Source organism: Oncorhynchus gorbuscha, linkage group LG05 (assembly GCF_021184085.1).
Source record: "Oncorhynchus gorbuscha isolate QuinsamMale2020 ecotype Even-year linkage group LG05, OgorEven_v1.0, whole genome shotgun sequence".
Classification (NCBI taxonomy): domain Eukaryota; kingdom Metazoa; phylum Chordata; class Actinopteri; order Salmoniformes; family Salmonidae; genus Oncorhynchus; species Oncorhynchus gorbuscha.
The window spans coordinates 66,421,530-66,442,029 of record NC_060177.1 but is presented as its reverse complement, the minus strand read 5'-3'; the positions used below and the strand labels follow the sequence as shown (position 1 = coordinate 66,442,029).

General features: G+C 43.6%; 1 protein-coding gene across 6 annotated transcripts in view; it reads left to right on the top strand.

Moving 5' to 3' along the window:
• Positions 1-20,500, top strand: part of clip1a (CAP-GLY domain containing linker protein 1a) — a 56,064-nt gene that overhangs the window by 10,554 nt on the left and 25,010 nt on the right. For 4 of the 6 annotated variants that reach the window (XM_046350778.1, XM_046350776.1, XM_046350774.1 and 1 more), the window contains exons 2-14: positions 7,021-7,316; positions 9,703-10,223; positions 11,904-12,028; positions 12,197-12,413; positions 12,578-12,775; positions 13,152-13,243; positions 13,457-13,517; positions 16,240-16,344; positions 17,318-18,226; positions 18,462-18,557; positions 18,879-18,936; positions 19,708-19,864; positions 20,241-20,406. In XM_046350778.1, the coding sequence (XP_046206734.1) occupies positions 7,226-7,316; positions 9,703-10,223; positions 11,904-12,028; positions 12,197-12,413; positions 12,578-12,775; positions 13,152-13,243; positions 13,457-13,517; positions 16,240-16,344; positions 17,318-18,226; positions 18,462-18,557; positions 18,879-18,936; positions 19,708-19,864; positions 20,241-20,406 (2,796 nt within the window). In that variant the 5' untranslated portion in view covers positions 7,021-7,225. The remainder of the gene's footprint in view (positions 1-7,020; positions 7,317-9,702; positions 10,224-11,903; positions 12,029-12,196; positions 12,414-12,577; positions 12,776-13,151; positions 13,244-13,456; positions 13,518-16,239; positions 16,345-17,317; positions 18,227-18,461; positions 18,558-18,878; positions 18,937-19,707; positions 19,865-20,240; positions 20,407-20,500) is intronic. The other 2 variants (XM_046350775.1, XM_046350777.1) reach the window with 2 other exon arrangements.

Here is a 20,500-nt window from a genome sequence, read left to right as displayed (position 1 = left end):
GAGATGAATAATGTAGGGTAAGTAACATTGTATAAGGTAGCATTGTTTAAAGTGGCTAGTGATATATTAACATCATTTCCCATCAATTCCCATTATTAAAATGGCTGGAGTTGGGTCAGTGTCAATGACAGTGTGTTGGCAGCAGCCACTCAATGTTAGTGGTGGCTGTTTAACAGTCTGATGGCCTTGAGATAGAACACTGTCATCTCAGATTTTCAAAATATGCTTTTCAACCATAGCTACACAAGCATTTGTGTAAGAGTATTGATAGCTAGCATAGCATTAAGCCTAGCATTCAGCAGGCAACATTTTCACAAAAACAAGAAAAGCATTCAAGTAAAATCATTTACCTTTGAAGAACTTTGGATGTTTTCAATGAGGAGACTGTTAGATAGCAAATGTTCAGTTTTTCCAAAAAGATTACTTGTGTAGGAGAAATCGTTCCGTTTTGTTAATCACGTTTGGCTAAGAAAAACATCAGAAAATGCAGTCTCTACAACGCCAAACTTTTTACCAAATTAACTCCATAATATCGACAGAAACATGGCAAACGTTGTTTAAAATCAATCCTCAAGGTGTTTTTGACATATCTATTCGATGATAAATCATTCGTGGCAGCTGTGTTTCTCCTCGACGCAAACGAAAAATACACGCAGCTGGAGATTACGCAATAATTGCAACGGAGGACACCAAGCAGCCACCTGGTAGATGTAGTCTCTTAAAGTCAATCTTCCAATGATTTACCTACAAATACGTCACAATGCTGTCGACACCTTGGGGAAACGACAGAAAGTCTAAGCTCATTCGTGACCAATACACAGCCATATAAGGAGACATTGGAACACAGCGCATTCAAAATCTGGGGCACTTCCTGTATGAAATTTCATCTTGGTTTCGCCTGTAGCATTAGTTCTGTGGCACTCACAGACAATATCTTTGCAGTTTTGGAAACGTCAGTGTTTTCTTTCCAAAGCTGTCAATTATATGCATAGTCGAGCATCTTTTCGTGACAAAATATCTAGTTTAAAATGGGAATGTTTTTTTTATCCATAAATTAAAAGAGCGCCCCCTATATCCAAGAAGTTAAATGCTAGTAAAACCGAATGCATGCTTTTCAACCATTCGCTGCCAGCACCCGCCCGCCCGACTAGCATCACTACTGGAGGTCGACCGATTAATCGGAATGGCCGATTTTAATTAGGAAATCTGTATTTTTGGGCGCCGATTTTGACGTTTTTTATTTTTTATTATTTAACTAAGCAATTCAGTTAACCTGTTACTCCTACCCCCTACTTTTTCGAACATTCTGTTAAAAATCGCGCAACATTTCAGTGCCCTGCTGCTCATGCCAGGAATATAGTATATGCATATGATTAGTATGTTTGGATAGAAAACACTCAGACGTTTATAAAACTGGTTAAATCAAGGCTGTGACTATAACAGAACATGCGTTTCATCGAAAAGCGCAGGAAAGTCTGATCACTGAAAATGGAAATATATATCCATCCGCCACTTCAACCCATTGATAAAGGCGAACCACAATAAATGGGGCTGAGGTTGCAATACCTACAGCTTCCACACGATGTCAACAGTCTTGTCATTTGCCTAGGCTTAGTTTCTTGGTCAAACGAAGAAGAGACAAGCCATTTGTTCAAGCCTCCGACCGGATATTTTGGTTGAGATTTACCCGGACATTATTTCCAGACGGACAGCTAAAGAATATACTTCGCCTCGTGATCAATTTGATCGCTTATTAACGTTTACTAATACCTAAAGTTGCATTACAAAAGTATTTCGAAGTGTTTTGTGAAAGTTTATCATCAACTTTTTTAATTAAAAAAAATGACGTTACGTTATAAGACGCTATTTTTTTCTGTTTATCACACAGTCTTCATAGATCGATATTTAGGCTATATTTTATATGCCATTTAGCAGACGCTTTTATCCAAAGCGACTTACAGTCATGTGTGCATACATTCTACGTATGGGTGGTCCCGGGAATCGAACCCACTACCCTGGCGTTACAAGCGCCATGCTCTACCAACTGAGCTACAGAAGGACCACTATATGGACCGATTTAATCGAAAAAAAGAGCCAATAGTGATTATGGGACATCTAGGAGTGCCAACAAAGAAGATGGTCAAAGGTAATGAATGTTTTATATTTTATTTGTGCGGTTTGTGTAGCGACGACTATGCTAATTATTTTGTTTACGTCCCCTGCGGGTCTTTTGGGGTGTTACATGCTATCAGATAATAGCTTCTCATGCTTTCGCCGAAAAGCATTTTTAAAATCTGACTTGTTGCCTGGATTCACAACGAGTGTAGCTTTAATTCAATACCCTGCATGTGTATTTTAATGAACGTTTGAGTTTTAACTAGTACTATTAGCATTTAGCGTAGCGCATTTGCATTTCCAGATGTCTAGATGGGACGCCTGCGTGTCAGGTAGGAGCAAGAGGTTAAGAACACATTCTTATTTTCAATGAATGCCTAGGAACGGTGGGTTAACTGCCTTGTTCAGGTGCAGAACAACAGATTTTCACTTTGTCAGCTCAGAGGATCCAATCTTGCTTCCTTACAGTTAACTAGTCCAACGCTATAACCACCTGCCTCTTGTTGCACTCCACAAGGAGACTGTGACTGCCTGTTATGCGAATGCAGTAGAAGCCAAGGTAAATTGCTAGCTAGCATTAAACTTATCTTTATAAAAAACAAACAATCAATCATAATCACTAGTTATAACTACACATGCTTGATGATATTACTAGTTTATCTAGTGTGTCCTGCGTTGCATATAATCGATGCAACGGTGGGGGATGATTTAACAAAAGCGCATTTGCGAAAAAAGCACAATCGTTGGACGACTGTACCTAACCATAAACACCAATGCCTTTTTTTAAATCAATACACAGAAGTGTATATATTTTTAAACCTGCATATTTAGCTAAAAGAGATCCAGGTTAGCAGGCAATACTTCTCTTGCGTTCATTGCACTTTGGGCAGCCTGGCTCATTATTTATTTTTTGTTGTTGAATTTTTGCCCCTTTTTCGTGGTATCCAATTGTTGTAGTTGCTACCATTTTGTCTCATCGCTACAACTTGGCTCGGGAGAGACGAAGGTTGACAGTCATGCGTCCTCCGATACACAACCCAACCAAGCCGCACTGCTTCTTAACACGGTGCGCATCCAACCCGGAAGCACCAATGTGTCGGAGGAAACACCATGCACCTGGCAACCTTGGTTAGCGCGCACTGCGCCCGGCCCACCACAGGAGTCGCTGGTGCGCGATGAGACAAGGACCTACCGACCAAGCCTTCCCTAACCCGGACGCCGCTAGGCCAATTGTGCGTCGCCCCACGGACCTCCCGGTCGTGGCCGGTTATGACAGAGCCTGGGCGCGAACCCAGGGACTCTGATGGCACAGCTGGCGCTGCAGTACAGCGCCCTTAACCACTGCGCCACCTTGGAGGCTCATTGCAAACTAATTTGCCAGAATTTTACGTAATTATGACATAAGGTTGTGCAATGTAACAAGAATATTTAGATAAAAGAACGAACGGTTCCGTATTTCACTGAAATGATAAACGTTTTATTTTCGAAATGATAGTTTCCGGATTCGACCATATTAATGACCAAAGGCTCGTATTTCTGTGTGTTATGTTATAATTAAGTCTATATGATTTGATACAGCAGTCTGACTGAGAGAAGGTAGGCAGCAGCAGGCTCGTAAGCATTCATTTAATCAGCACTTTCGTGCGTTTTGCCAGCAGCTCTTCGCAAGCACAGCGCTGTTTATGACTTTATGACTTCAAGCCTATCAGCCTAATGGCTGGTGTAACCGATGTGAGATGGCTAGCTAGTTAGCGGGGTGTGCGCTAAAAGCGTTTCAAACGTCACTCACTCTGAGACTTGAAATAGTTATTCCCCTTTCTCTGCAAGAGCCGAGGCTTATGTGGAGTGATGGGTAACGTTGCTTTGAGTGGGGCTGTTGTCGACGTGTTCCTGGTTCAAGCCCAGGTAGGGGCAAGGAGAGGGACAGAAGCTTTACTGTTACACTGGCAATACTTTAGTGCCTATAAGAACATCCAATAGTCAAAGGTATATGAAATACAAAAGGCATAGAGAGAAACAGTCCTATAAATACTATATTAACTACAACTTAAAACCTCTTACCGTGGAATATTGAAGTCTCATGTTAAAAGGAACCACCAACTTTCATACCTAACCAAATACTTATTTTCCACCATAATTTGCAAATAAATTCTTAAAAAATCCTACAATGTGATTTCCTGGATTTTCTTCCCCTCATTTTGTCTGTCATAGTTGAAGTGTACCTATGTGGACAACTACAAATACCTAGGTGTCTGGCAAGACTGTAAACTCTCCTTCCAGACTCATATTAAACATCTCCAATCCCAAAATAAAATCTAGAATCTGCTTTCTATTTCGCATCAAAGCCTCCTTCACTCACGCCGCCAAACATACCCTAGTAAAACTGACTTTTCTACTGATCCTCGACCTTGGCGATGCCATCTACAAAATTGCTTCCAATACTCTGCATCCAGTTTGCTTAGTAGTCTATCACAGTACCATCCATTTTGTTACCAAAGCCCTATATACCACCCACCACTGCGACCTGTATGCTCTCGTCGGCTGGCCCTCACTACATATTCGTCGCCAGACCCACTTTCTCCAGGTCATCTACAAATCTATGCTCGGTAAAGCTCCGCCTTATCTCAGCTCTCTGGTCACGATAACAACACCCACCCGTTGTACGCGCTCCAGCAGGTATATCTCACTGGTCATCCCCAAAGCCAACACCTACTTTGGCCACCTTTCCTTCCAGTTATCTGCTGCCAGTGACTGAAACAAATTGCAAAAATCGCTGGAGACTTATATTTCACTCACCAACTTTAAACATCAGCTATCTGAGCAGCTAACCGATCGCTGCAGCTGTATATAATCCATCTTTAAATAGCCCACCCAATCGACCTACCTCATCCCCATATTGTTTTTATTTAGTTTTCTGCTCTTTTGCACACCAGTATCTCTACTTGCACATCATCATGTGCTCATTTGTCACTCCAGTGTTAATCTGCTAAATTGTAATTACCTCGATACTATGACCTATTTATTGCCTACCTTCTCACGTCATTTGCGCACACTGTATATACTACCCCCCCCCCCTATAGTGTTATTGACTACGCTTGCTTATTGCATATGTAACTCTGTGTTGTTTGTCGCACTGCTTTGCTTTATCTTGGCCAGGTCACAGTTGTAAATGAGATCTTGTTCTCAACTAGCCTACCTGGTGAAATAAAGGTGAAATAAATCAAATAAAAAATAATAAAAAATGGTTGTTGCCATAGCAACAGTAGTGTGGTTGACCTCCAGGGGTAAGGTGGTAACTTGATGTGAAGGCCTTGCTGTGCACCTGCTGCTCTGGGCTCTCTCAACCACATGCATTATTTCAACACTTGGGAGTCCCTAACATGCTGCAAGTCAGAGCAAAAACTGTCAATAAAATTGTCTACCTACATTGCTAGCTAACAGTAGAACACATATGTTGCCACTCTTTGGCCTAAGGCTTCCTTAGTTACTACATTTATTAATGCTATTTCTCAAACATTAATATTAACAGGTAGCCTTATTGAGAAGTCATTGAAGGACAACACAAATGTTGCCGGATTATGCCAAGGCCACCATTTTGTCAGTCTGGTAATAACAGGTAGGCTAGACCCTTGTAGCATATTTAGTTATTAGCTAATCTAGTAGTCTGGCCTGTAGGAGGGCTGCTAAACACTTGAATCATTTTCTGTTTGTTTACTAATCCCTCCCTCTACCTAGAGTTTGTAGCTTCACACGAGCTGGCTCTACGGTTTATGGTGAAGAGGGAGGGCCCAAAACTCTTGACTTGTGTTTGATGAGTACAGAGCTATTGGCTAGGCCTGCTTGATTGGTAAACCCTGGCAAACACATAGCAGAGCACTTGTGATGAGAATGTGAGGTATTATTTATTTTTAACCTTTTATTTAACTAGGCAAGTCAGGTAATAACTAATTCTTATTTACAATGACTGCCTAAGAACAGTGGGTTCACTGCCTTGTTCAGGGGCAGAACCTTGTCAGCTCGGGGATTCGATCTAGCAACCTTTCGGTTACTGGCCCAACTCTTTAACCACTAGGCTACCTACCGCCCCGAATTTAGAAACATGTCATTGGAGTGTTATTAAATCCATGTAATGGGCCCATTTTTAGAAGTCCTTATTAAAGCAGGGAGGGTAGAATCACATGTTATTGAGCAAAACAAAATGAGTGTACTCTGACATGCAAAAAGAGTGTACTTCCAGTCTTTGTGTCTGGGGTTGAAATGTGTTTATGTGCAGGTCTTTCGTTAAGAATTCCCTGCCTATGTTTCTGAATGGTACTAGGTTCGTTGATATCGAAGACTGATCGACTTTGCGTGTGTGGGGGAGAGAAAGGGAAAGCGAGAGTTTGTTTCTGTATGGCGGTGACAAATACATGCGCACACAGAGACACTTGAATGTGGCCTGGCTTGTGACAGAGTATTTTTAGTATTGGACTCACTGTGACGAGTCAGTCGGGGGAGCACTGCTTGTTGTCATAAGAACACAAGATCATTTGAATGTCAAGGGCAGGCTATTCAGCCCATCTATGCTCACCATTAATCCGTTGTAAACAATAAGCCTTGTCAGTGCCACCCATGATGTTGAGGTGGAACCAATTATACAAAGTGAACAAATCAATATAAGACGCCAGTGTTTGAATAGTCATGTCCACAAAGTAAAAATTGGACCAGTGAAACAACCCTCCCTCCTGGCTTACCATTTTAAGTGAAGACTGAAATATATGATTATTCTGTGAAAATCCTGTTCACTTCAGGATATTATCATTAGTAGTCTTCTATGCAAAGTAAATATGAATAAACTAGGCTAACTCAAATGCATACTATACGAAGCTGTTTGTTGCACTAATTTGTCTTCCTCTCTCTTAACAGGGTCCTTTTTTGAGGGGCATCTTTTTCTCCCTCACCCCTTTTTCCCTACTTTAAAAAAAAATTGTTTGATTTATTTTGGTGCTGTGACTCAGAGAGCATTGTCATCTCAGAGTCTGAGCACAACTACGTCAATGATTTGGGGTTTGCCGGCGCCCACTGACGGACAGAAAGGCCCTGTAGATTTCACAGCACACAGAGAGGAAACATGAGCACAACCAAGCCCAGCGGACTCAAAGCGCCCAGCAAGATGGGTAGGTCAACAGGGGCGCCAGCCACCAAGACCACCCCCTCCGCTGGTAAGAGGTCCTCGCCCCCCTTAGCACCAGCAGTTCTCATGTCCTTGCTGCTTCTCATTAAGGCTGGTAGCTACAGCACCTAACCTCTGACTTTGATGTCATCAATCAGCTTAAGGTTGCAATGAAATGGGCTTTACTGCTTCATCAGTCTGGATCTGCTGATGCGGCTTGACTAGATTTGATGTAGACATGCTGATCGGTCACTGGCCATTTTGATTCCATAGGCTATAGTATTTACCCCCAAAATCTCTCCAATATGGTGGATTAACTATATTTTTAAGTAGGAGAAATTTGGTGAATTGAGTTCACTAGAGGCTTTATACACAGCAGGCTTGCTGTGTAAAATGTTATCCCTGTGCTGGTATTTTGTTTCAAAGCATTGACAGTCGGGTCATGTGAAAATGCCACTCTGAAGTTTGGCCTCATGTAAATGTCATCCAATCAACTATTTCTTTGTGCATTGCTCGGCTGTTATCATATGAGCCAGTTTATTTATATGTAGAAAATCAGGGAACCTTAATTATTGGGCCTGATCAAATGTTGACGGTAGAGTGCTTTAAAGTATTCACACCCCTTGACTTATTCCACATTTTGTTGTTACAGCCCGAATTTTTCTCACCCATGTTTTTTTGTACATAATTTACGTAAGTATTCACACGAGTCAATACATGTTAGAATCACCTTGGGAGCAATTACAGCTGTGAGTCTTAATGTTAAGTCTATATATATATATATATATATATATATATAATTTATTATTTTTTTAAGTCTTCAAGCTTTGTCAAGTTGGTTGTTGACCATTGCTAAACAGCCATTTTCATGTCTGGCCATAGATTTTCAAGCCGTCCAAAAAAATATAGTTTTTCATTTTTTACAGCGGTTTGAAGCTGGTGGACCAAAACCGAAATTAACTTTTTTGTTTTGGTCCACCAGCTTCAAAAAACGGAAAAAAATATAATTTTTGTAATTTAAAAGATATTTCACAACGAATTTGATGGTACAATGATTCCTTACACTATTAGTGCATGTTTTCTCACATAAACAGTGTAGAATTTTAACAACCAGGAAATGACGATTTCCACTAGATCAGAACAGCTCCACAAAGTCAGAACAGCTTTCCCAGTTTGACAACAGATGCCACTCCGGTGGGAGAAATCAATAGGCGAATTTCACAGCCAATTACAACACTGACGGGTAAGTAATACTGTGAAACACCATCATTCCACTATTTGCGCCAGATATATTATGGACATTTTCTGAAATAACAATGCAATTATTCTAAGAAATCCTGTGTGTAGCATCTTTAAGTCAAAACTGTAACTAGGCCACTCAGGAACATTCAATGTCGTCTTGGTAAGCAACTCCAGTGTATTTGGCCTTGTGTTTTTGGTTATTGTCCTGCTGAAAGGTGAATTTGTCTCCTAGTGTCTGTTGGAAAACAGACTGAACCAGGTTTTTTTATTTTGCAGTTTTACTATAATGCCTTATTGTAAACAAGATGCATGCTTTGGATTATTTTTCATCTGTACAGGCTTCCTTTTCACTCTGTCATTTAGGTTAGTGTTGTGGAGTAACTACAATGTTGTTGAGCCGTCCTCCGTTTTCTCCTATCACAGCCATTAAACTCTAACTGTTTTAGTCACCATTGGCCTCATGGTTAAATCCCTGAGCGGTTTCCTTCCTCTCCAGCAACTGAGTTAGGAAGGACGCCTGTATCTTTGTACTGACTGGGTGTATTAATACACCATCCAAAGTGTAATTAATAACTTCACCATGCTCAAAGGGGTATTCAATATCTGCTTTATTTATTTTTAACTATCTTCCAATAGGTGCCCTTTGCGAGTTATTGGAAAACCTCCCCTGATCGACTGAGGGACCTTACAATTATCTGTATGTGTGGGGTACAGAGATGAGTTAGTAAAAAAAAAGGTTAAACACTGTTATTGCACACAGAGTGAGTCCATGCAACTTATGTGACTTGTAAGCAATGTTTTACTCCTGAACTTATTTAGGCTTTCCATAACAAAGGGGTTGAACACTTATTGACTTGACATTTCCTTGTAAAAATGTCTAACATGATTCCACTTTGACATTATGGGGTATTGTGTGAAGGCCAGTGCCACAATCTCAAATGAATACATCTTAAATTCAGGCTGTAATAACAAAGTGGAAAAAGTCAAGGGGTATGAACTTTCTGTAGGCACTGTACGTAACATATTTCACTCTGGGATAAGAGTTTGGAACTGTTGAATAGCAGGGTAAAGGTGTCATGTTCTGTGAACTAACCCCTTCATGTTAGCCCTGTTAGCACAGCTCACCATGGACCAACTTTAGTGGCGTTGGCACACTGGCAGTAATTGGATGATTTCCACCTGTTTCCATGCAGCCGGATCCAAAGTAGCTGCAGCGGACAAGACCACTCCAGGAGGCGGTGCAGCTGGGACACAAGATGGCGGGGAGAACTTTCAGGTTGGGGAGCGAGTGTGGGTGAATGGGAACAAACCTGGCGTGGTACAGTTCCTGGGGGAGGCTCAGTTTGCACCAGGACAGTGGGCTGGCATAGTGTTGGATGAGCCCATTGGGAAGAACGATGGCTCGGTGGCAGGGGTGCGCTATTTCCAGTGCGAGGCCCTGAAAGGGATATTCACCCGCCCCTCCAAGCTGTCCTACACAGAGGGCGAGGCCAATGGGACTCAGACAACACCTTCGTCCCGGGCTGGGTCGCCCACCCCCTCCACCGCCAGCCTGGCCCCCTCTGTCAAAAAAGCCTCAACTGCAACGCCTGCCACGCCAGCCACTCCAGCCTCCAACCTGGCACGCACAAACAGCGAGTCCATCTCCAACCTTTCAGACACCAGCTCGGTCAAGAAAGGGGAGAGGGAGCTGAAGAATGGAGACCGCGTTTTGGTAAGGCTTAGTTCATTTACACTTTGAATGCAGCTGTTATTTTGGATCAGGTAGCTTTTATCCTGAAGCACCTGCCTGCTCGTCCATTTATGCAAGTTTGTCTCAAATGTTCCTCCTGGCCTCCTAACCCTGTTCCAGGTTAGAGAGGGCTCATCCCCCATCCCCACACCCTCCTCTTGCCCCTTGTGTGGCCACAAATGCTGTAAATACAGGCTGGTCTCAGTTACACGACTGACCACTCCTCCCTCTCACCATGGTAATCTCTCAGGAATGTGTCTGCGGAACACAACCTCCTCCCACCTCCTTCCCAACTTCTCACTGACCAATGAGAACACCCGTTCTAACACTCCTCAGTGAGCTCAGTTTCTGTGTATAGTCCCTCTGTTCACAGCCAAGCTCTGTCCTCGTATGAGCACCTTCCGTCCTGAGTGTGTTGTCCAAGGCCCCTCTCTCTCTCTCCGTCAGCCTCGGGCTGTGTAACACATTGTGTTAAGAGGAAGTGTCACCCACGCTCAGAGGAAGGGAGGGTGCTTTTCTCACCACAGTATTCCTCACTTCTCCCTTTAGAGCAATGGTAAAAAAACGGTCGATCGCAATACTGGTCGATCTCCAAGACATTACTAGTTGATCACCAAACGTTGCTGTAAAAGTTGACACCGACAGTTTTAAACTTCTAAACCCATGACAAGAGAGAGACTCAACGAGTACAGCAAAGAGCTGCTGTTTTTAATGAGTAAGTTCGTGTTTAAATTGTTATTCAACACTGTCAACACGTTGTTCAAAGATTTTATAATCCATAAAATGTGCGCTCTTCCTACTTCCACTCACGCTACAACCAGCATTGCAGCTGCAATGAATGAGTATAGCAAAGTCTTCCGATAAGCTTGGGTTATTATTAGTGGCTTGTGGCTTTTTTAATATCGATGAATATTTAATTCTCTGGTCATAGGAGTAACCATATGAATTTGTGCATGAGGCAGAAATAATGCAGTGCGACTTGTTTCACCATCAGCTGGAAGACTGTCCCCTTTTCTCAGCAAATGGAGAGAAAACGGTGGGATGGTGAGTTGGTTGAGAGGCAGCCTCACCAATGCTCCTTCCCTCCCCTCAGACTGACCATCCGTCCCCAAAAAATAATAACGCTAATTATTATGCTCACTTAGCTGTGCCTCACAAGTAATACAACAAATGATCTATTACCAAATCATTTCTAAATGGTCTGAGAAGGACAACATTGGCAGGGTAATTCAAGCATATCCAATATGCAGTGATAATGTATTGGACCTTTAGCCTACTGCACAAACCTAATTGTTACAGAACTGTTTTTAATAGGTTAATGTTGCATAGGCTTACGTTTAGCCATGTTTAAAACATCTGAGCGGTAGATCTCGGCGTGCATTTTGACTTGGACAGTGATCACTGCTTTAGAGCATTGTAAAAGGAAATGCTGACGAGACATTTATCAGCCCCGTGACGTTGACAGGTTGCATGCATTGATTATTATGATTATTATTATTATGAACTGTTGCCTTGGTAGTTTTATCTCATGCCAAGCGTGTTACCCTCTAGGTGCTTTGAGATTCTTTCAGTAATGAAAGCGCTCTATAATAAAAAATCGAATAATTAAAATATATATTTTTTTAGGCTTTTCTGAACTCTTTCTTTGCACATTCTCTGCAGGTTGGTGGCACAAAAGCTGGTGTGGTTCGCTTTCTTGGTGAAACAGACTTTGCCAAGGGAGAGTGGTGTGGTGTGGAACTAGATGAGCCCCTGGGAAAGAACGATGGGGCAGTGGCAGGAACCAGGTAATCAGACCAGAGAGGATTATCACACAGGCTTGAGAAACATGCTACTCTGGCAACCAGTTTGTTTAAAAGAGAGTTAAGTACCGGCAAGTCTTATGAGTGTTATTTGTATATAAGTGACATCTGTTTTTTTTTTTTTTCATATCCACTTCATTTGTATTTCCTCAGATACTTTCAATGCCAACCCAAGTATGGCCTGTTTGCCCCAGTCCACAAGGTCACGCGTATTGGCTTCCCCTCCACCACGCCGGCCAAGGCAAAGACCATGGTGCGGAAGTTGGTGGCCACGCCCTCGGGCCTGAAGCGCAGCCCCAGCGCCTCCTCCATCAGCTCCATGAGCTCTGTGGCCTCCTCTGTCAGTGCCAAGCCCAGCCGCACAGGCCTGGTGAGGCGCACACACACACTCATAAGTGCATCCACATTCACAACTGCAGAGCAACAAGATGTCTGTTTTTTAATTGGTCTTGCCTTTTGCTGTCCTGAGTAGAACTCCCACCCCCCCATTAACCAGTCTAAACACTCATCTACCTACCCCCCCCACCACCACAGCTGACAGAAACGTCATCACGGTACTCGAGAAAGATCTCTGGCACCACAGCAGTTCAGGAGGTGCTGAAGGAGAAGCAGCAGCACATCGAGCAGCTGATGGCGGAGCGTGACATGGAGAGGGCAGAGGTGGCCAAGGCAACCACCCATGTGGCCGAGGTGGAGCAGGAACTGACCCTGCTGAGAGAGGACCAGGAGCAGGTCAATACACACTGAGTTCCTCCTCATGGTTTACACACACACAAGCATTCGCCCTCAGGATTATTTACACACACATTTCCCCACAGATAAGTCCCAGGACGTTACAGTTTTGGAACATGTACTCTCATCTGCAGAAGTGTGTTATGTCATACATGACCATCACAAACCTTGGGTAATGGTTTGGGAAAACACCTTGCTGTATCTCACACTCATGTCACAAAAACCTCTGCACTGCCATCTGCTGTCAATGAGAAAGCACTTGTTTTTGTAGCCAACTCCCAGATGCATAGCGGCCTTCCATAACATTGTTTTGTCATGAGTCATCAACTTATATTCATGATCTGTTTTAATGAATGCATATTCATGTGTTGTGAAGATGGAGGCCAAGATGGACCAATTACGCACCCTGGTGGAGGCTGCTGACAAGGAGAAGGTTGAGCTGCTCAATCAGCTGGAGGAGGAGAAGAGGTGAGGCTTCAGAGGGGTGTGGGGTCTAACTATGGGTATAACTATGTTCTGATTGTATGTTATCAGTACAGTATCACAGGAGTAAAATGGGGGGGGGGCATTATGTAGGTCAGATTGAAACCCTGTTTCAAACCCTTGATCCATGATTCCTTTTTCAGACCTCTTATGTTAAATGTTCCTGAACTATAATCTGAAGTCTGCTTTGTGTGATAGGAAAGTGGAGGACCTCCAGTTCCGTGTGGAGGAAGCTTGCATTACCAAAGGAGACCTGGAGGTAAACACACACACACTTCTCCACAAACTCAAAATATGAATACAGTTTTCCTTTCTAATGCTATGAAGCATCTTTGATTTACATGTCCCGATCTCAAGTTAAAATCGCCCCCTAAGTGACTGGAATTAATCAATTTGATGCTGAGGTGTATCAGAAATCCACCAACACTGCATCTCATCAGGACTGCCGTTGAAACTCCTTGTCTTGTGAAACAGACATTTTGAGTTAAAGGCATCCTGTTCTGATGAGTGCAGACTAGAGTCCACCTCTGGAATTTAGTCACTCCGCAACATCCCTGCTCCCGATCCCTGAGATTAGTGGTAGGGTGTACATTAGATTCTAACATAATCACTGAATAAATCTTTTTGAAGGTCCCTATTTGGCTACTCTGTATACATTTCATCAACAGTTTGGCCACCAGCTTGTGATTTTAAGTTGGCAAGTGACTGATTGGTGTCCTTGTCAGTGACATGTCCTTAATCTAGTATGCCAAGGACTGAGCATGAATATGCTCTTCAGTCTGTCTACACCAGAGATCTTTCCTGCCCAGTGCCCACAGTCCTATTAGGTTTGTTGCATGGCATGATCAATGCCATCTCACTCAAGACTGAAATCTCATTCTCTATCGTGTGACAGTAAGGTCCTCCATGGAACAGAGCTGTCAGAATCAGACCTGACTGAACCTGGCTCTGATGTTCTTTCAGTGTCCATGAAGTCATGCTTTTGTAGAGGATCAGCCTGAGCACGGCACTGCAGACTCGCTGATCTACAAATAACTAAACTATTATCCATGTATTGTCATTCTTCGAAATATACGCAGTGCCTTGATTAGACCGATCTTCACAAACCTGGAGGTCTTCCTCATTTCATGACTATGTAGCATGTGGATATTAACACAGCTTGAATGTTCCCAACTTGTTTTTGGAACACTGTTTGCTTGAAATAAACACACGAGCCTTGGATCATTTTAGGAACTAGTTGGCGTTTATTTCTTTCCTGCTTCCCTCTTGCTAAGAAATGTCGTTGGCACATCAGACTGTAAGGTTTGCACACTGTTCTTCACCATCACTCTAGTGCTATTTGATGGGAATGTGGAAATGTGGGCTATTTCTTGGAGAACAACTTACTTTTTCTGCCTCTCCCTTGGCTAACCATATCTTTGTTTATGGAGCAGAGACTGGGAAGCAGGTGGACCCGGGGCTGTTTAATATGTACACGCCTGTTCAAAGCATTTGTGTCATCATTTATCCCACAGTGCAACTCCAATCAGGGGACCATCCCAATTACCCTGATGGCATCCCACATCAAATGTTATCTTTAAAAATGAGTGCTACAGGGTTAGAAGTAATACCCCCTTTTTATCTTCCTTTGATTACATACTAATGGTCTGTGTACTACTTACTGCAGAAATATATATTATTCACATGCATGCAGCTTTTAAAAAACAACAACAAACCAAATCAACACAGCAAATGTTTTCTGTTGATTTCAAGCAATTGACGGTGTACTAATGTTGTCTTGTAACTGTTTCAGTCAGTGACGTTACTGCTCCTTTTTCTTCTCCTCTTGTTCATGTTGGCCCAGTGCTAAGCATGGAACCACTGGAGATGCTCCCCTCCACCATCTCACAGCCTAGTCACGGTTTTGACCAACCACTGGAGATGCATCTCACAGCCTAGTCACGGTCTTGACCAACCACTGGAGATGCATCTCACAGCCTAGTCACGGTCTTGACCAACCACTGGAGATGCATCTCACAGCCTAGTCACGGTCTTGACCAACCACTGGAGATGCATCTCACAGCCTAGTCACGGTCTTGACCAACCACTGGAGATGCATCTCACAGCCTAGTCACGGTCTTGACCAACCACTGGAGATGCATCTCACAGCCTAGTCACGGTCTTGACCAACCACTGGAGATGCATCTCACAGCCTAGTCATGGTCTTGAGCTCCAACCTTCCCATTGCCATCTGTTGAAATAGGAAGTAAATGTTCTGCACTTGGTAGCAATTCAATTAATTGCATTTTAATGTATAAATTTATGAATCGGTCCGGGGGGGTAAACTAGGATTTATTTTTTATATGTTCTGCCCCATTCTACAGTTAACATAATATATATATATTTTTTACTGATTTGTCTGTTCGAAGTAGTTTCTTTATGAATGTACATGGTTTCTGATACTGTTTTATCTGCTGATCAGTGATCTTATACTCACTAAACAAATGGGCGTGATCATAGAAGAGAGAGAGCGCAGTGTTGCTGTTACAACCTGCCACGGCATTTCCATTTCATAAAGGACCTCAAAATCATAGAGTAAAGCAGGAGATGGTGGGGGGGGACATGCCAACAGTGCTTTCTCTTTTTATGTGCAGTCACGTCCATTTCGATTTGCGCTCATTTGCTGGCTCACTCACTCTGTTGTTCTCACATACTTCTATGCATTCCTTCCTAGTCTTTCCCTTTGGTTGTTCACCAGGTCATTCTGCATGGATTCCTCTAATCACAACCAACAACTACACATCCATAAACATTGCACATCTCCCCTGCTGCTTCTATCATATCCTCTTATCACCACCTCCAGCTACATCCCCAATGCTCACCTGTGCTTGGCATGGGATCTGCATGGGGTACCCTTCCTTCCTCTTCCTCTGTCTGCGTTGGGCTGGCATGTGATGGTGGCACTGGTTTTGTTCTCTTCCTCTCCCCTTCTTTACTAACAGACGCAGACCAAACTGGAGCATGCCCACATTAAGGAGCTTGAACAGAGCCTACTCTTTGAAAAGACCAAAGCTGAGAAACTCCAGAGAGAGTTAGAAGACACTAGGGTAATGGATCTTGCTCTGCACAGTGGTGCGTTTGGAAAGAGGGGTGGAGTGTGGATGGTACCAGGGGTAATGTTGCAACTCTTGGGAGGGTGTACAATGGGTTACAGAGGATCTCCAAATACCTGTTGCACTGGCTTCCATATGCTCTTTTTCTGACCATTTCTGCCATAGAGGCTTGTGGATGGAGAGTCGGTATTTAACTGCATTTGAATATCTCTAAGCAAACATTGAATGGTGTAGTTGACTAATCTTTTTACTTGAAATGAATAATTTTGTGGTGCAACATGGTAGCCAGACTGCACCCCTATACCCAACTGTTGCTCCCAGTTGTCCTTTGTCCCCCCCCATTTCTACCAGCCCCAATTGTCCTGCCCATCTGGGAACCCCCGCCTCTTGCGAGTCTATTTCCTGCTCCCACCCCTTAACAATTCTTATATGCATTTGTCAGGGGTTTCACAGCCAGTGATGGAGTATTAAACTGCCATCCTCAAGGGCCATAGTCTCTGCTGGTTTAGTTTTTCCCCTGGTTCTTAATTAATTATTTGACGTCATTAGTTGGGGGAGAGAGTCTTAACTATCAAGTTTCTCTGGCCTAAATTGACCCCTGATATAAACGTAAGGACGAAAACCAGTAGAAGCTGCAGCATTTGGGGACAGTAGTTCAATACACAATAATTATGTGTGATGACTGATATGGTTCCAGCTTATGTCCACTAGAGGGCGGTGTAGTACTTCAACTAGGCATTTTATGCTAATGTGGGTCTGCGCTGTTACTTTCATTGCGCTACTGCAACTATGAAGGTCATCTGTTTGTAAATGACTTTCTTAGAAAAATATTGACCCATGTAAACCTGTCTGATGACAAGGGGCTTCAACAGCTTCCCTCTTGTCCTGCCAGTACACACACAATCACAATGTTTCCATAGGTTGAAGAACATGCTTTTGTTTGAGCCAGAGTTGTGCCGTCCCATAGGTGGCCACGGTGTCAGAGAAGTCCCGCATCATGGAACTGGAGAGGGACTTGGTACTGAGGACCAGGGAGGTGGCTGACCTGCGGCTGCGTCTGGAGGTCCAGCAAAGCTCGGAGGGCTCAGACTCTACCACCTCCCCTCTCCTGGAAGAGGTGAGCTCTCTGAGGGCTCAGCTGGCCTCTCAAGAAGATCAGCAACAGGTTGAGCTGGCTGGGCTGAAGGAGATGCTGGCAGCGGAGGAGAAGGCCCACAGTGAGGCAGTGTCTCAGTTCCAAGTCTCATCCACCAAGGTCTCCACAGACAACGAGCAGTTGAAGCTGCGCCTCAGTCAGAACGAGAAGGAGAATGCAGACGTCATAGAGCTGTGGCGCTGCAAGCTGGAATCTGCCATCGCCTCACACCAGCAGGCCACGGAGGAGCTGAAGGTGTCCTTCAGTAAAGGGGCCGGTTCCCAGACGACAGAGCTGGTGGAGACCAAGAGTGCCCTGGAGAGGCTGAAGGTGGAGTACAAGCAGGCACTGGAGGAGGCGGGAGCCAGGTGTGAGGCAGAGGCTGCAGCCCGGGCACGGGAGACGGGGGAGCTCAACAAACAGCTGCTGGTCGTGTCGGAGGAGAAGGAGTGCCTGGAGGAGAGCCTGCGGTCCAGTGTAGAGAGTGCTGAGGAGCAGCACCTGGTGGAGATGGAGGACGTGCTGGGCAAACTGCACACTGCTGAGCTGAAGGTAAACGAGCTGGAGGAGCATGAAGCTAAGCTTGTCCAGCAGACCCAGGACCGTGCCAAGGAGGTCCAGGAGCTGGTGGCAGCTATGGAGGTCCTGCAGTCCCAGGCAGGCCAAGGTAACCAAGCTCTCCAGAACCTGAGGACCCAGCTGGAGGAGGCCCAGAGCCAAGCTCACTCACAGGGCAACAGGGTAGGTCCATACCCACGCCATACTACCATTGTCCATGACCATATTCCAGAAAAATAAGCGTGAGACACACCTGTGGTATTTCATGTTGTATTGATTTATCCCTACCTTCAAAGCAATTTGCTTTTGTTTCATTTTATTCTTTATTAGCTTTTCCTTCATTTTGTCACTCATCATTTTTTCCCCCTTCAAAATATTCTCAATGTCCATGGTGTCATGCCCTGGCCTGTGGCTGTAGGTCAGGGAGTTGAACTCTGAGCTGGAGGGTAAGCAGCAGAGCCTAACCTCTGTGCTGCAAGACAAGGTCTCCTTGGAGCAAGAGCTGGGCAACCTGGTGAGTACTAGGGCTTATGACTGGTGTTGTGGCACCAGGGGTTGTGAAATGGTGGACTTGAATGACTGTAGGGCTCAAGGTAAGCTCAGGTAAGGAAGAGCATAGCATTGAAATTCTAGCTTTTTGTTTTCATGGGAATGATAAAACGTATCTACCTTCTATTACACTTACGATACCATCAAAATTATAATCCTTAAATACAAATGTTGGTTAAATAACTTGTGTAGAACATTATTAGTTGTCAATCATTTTGAGGTTTGTCATGGAATACTCTTGACTTAAGCATGCACAAATGTATTCATCAAAGTTTTATTTCCTCAGAAACAAAAACTGTCAGAAAGCACAGACAATCAGGCTAAGTCGACACAAACTATGCAAGGTAAATAGATTACTTTTTTCATGTATCAACGTTACAGGATGTTTGACCTGTAACAACGTTAGTCTTTGTTTTCTTATTACTTGGGTTACATGGGTTTTTATCTGCAAGACATATTTTACCAGAAAGAAAATGTTGACTTCAAGCTAATCTAATGATTAGCAATTATGTGGTTTTGTGCAAATAATTCATTATATTGGTCCACATGGCCAAGCAGTAGACAGTAGATTAGTGCATGTAATTGTGTCTTGCTTAGTGCTAAGAACTTGAATGATGCAAGCTGATAGTGTCGGTCTAAATTCCCTCATTCTCTGTCAAAGTTGCTTTAGAAGCTTAGCAACAAAAAAAAGAGCAGTGCACATCCCACTTAGAGGCTCTTAGAAGCCAACTTGCAGGTCAGAACACTGGCCAGCACTACACTTCAGTACACACAGCTCAATATGACCATTCTCCCTACGTACATTCAGTAATGTAACTTTGCAACCTACACCAGGGGTTTCCAAACCTGCTCGTTTTTTTTGTCTTGAGTTACTGCTCGATAAACCAGGTTTTGATTACTCAATCAATGTGTGAATCAAAAGGGCAACCGCAACCTGTTTTGAGAAAGTTGTCCCTGACCAACACTACAAAATATCACCAATGTTTTACTAAAATAATCACTGTAGAGAGTCTGAGGTAGTCATGTTTATATTGTGTAACAAATTGGCTGTGTACAGTATGTGTGTGGATTGAGGCTTGTTACCCATGACTGAATTATGTGTTCCTCTCACTCAGGGCTGGAGAGGAAGCTAAAGGCTGGAGAGGAGAGGCTTGATCAGCTCGCAAACGAAAAGGCCAAGCTCCAAAGTGACATCTCAGACATGATGAAGTCATCAGGCGACAGTTCAGCACAGCTTACCAAAATGAATGAAGACATCACTCAGAAAAAAAGGTACACAATGAAATGTCACAAACAAAGGTGTTTAGGCTGGGTTTCTGTACAGCACTTTGAGATATCAGCTGATGTACGAAGGGCTATATAAATAAATTTGATTTGATTTGATTTGATTTCTCAAACATATTAAAGTAGTTGAATGGCTTACTGTCATCTGAGAAGTACACAATCCGGTTTCCTCCAGTGCCAATATTTAATGAGAGTATGAGAGTATGACAATGCACAAAACCTGTCCATCGCCCTGGTTTATCAGTTCTTCAGTTTCACTCTAAAACTGTTTGAATCTGTCCTCTACAATGAAGCCACAGTTTGTAGGGTTGCCACTGGTCTCATTTGGTCAGAGATTGATCTCCCCCTCCTTCCCCTTTACCAGGAGTCTGGAAGAGTTACAGACCCAACTCGCAGAGGAGAAGGAGCGGGCTGCATGTTCTGAGGAGCAACAACAGCAGGAAGTTGCCCAGAAGGAGCAGGAGCTGAAGGCTGCCAGAGACGAGCATCAGGGCCAGCTAAGCAACCTGCAGGGGAAAATCACACAACTGGTGAGTGAAAACCCAGAGATGGCTTTGAGATGTTGATGATTGGGATAAAGTAGATGATTAGATGTGAAGGGAAGAGGTTTGTTGTAAAACTGCC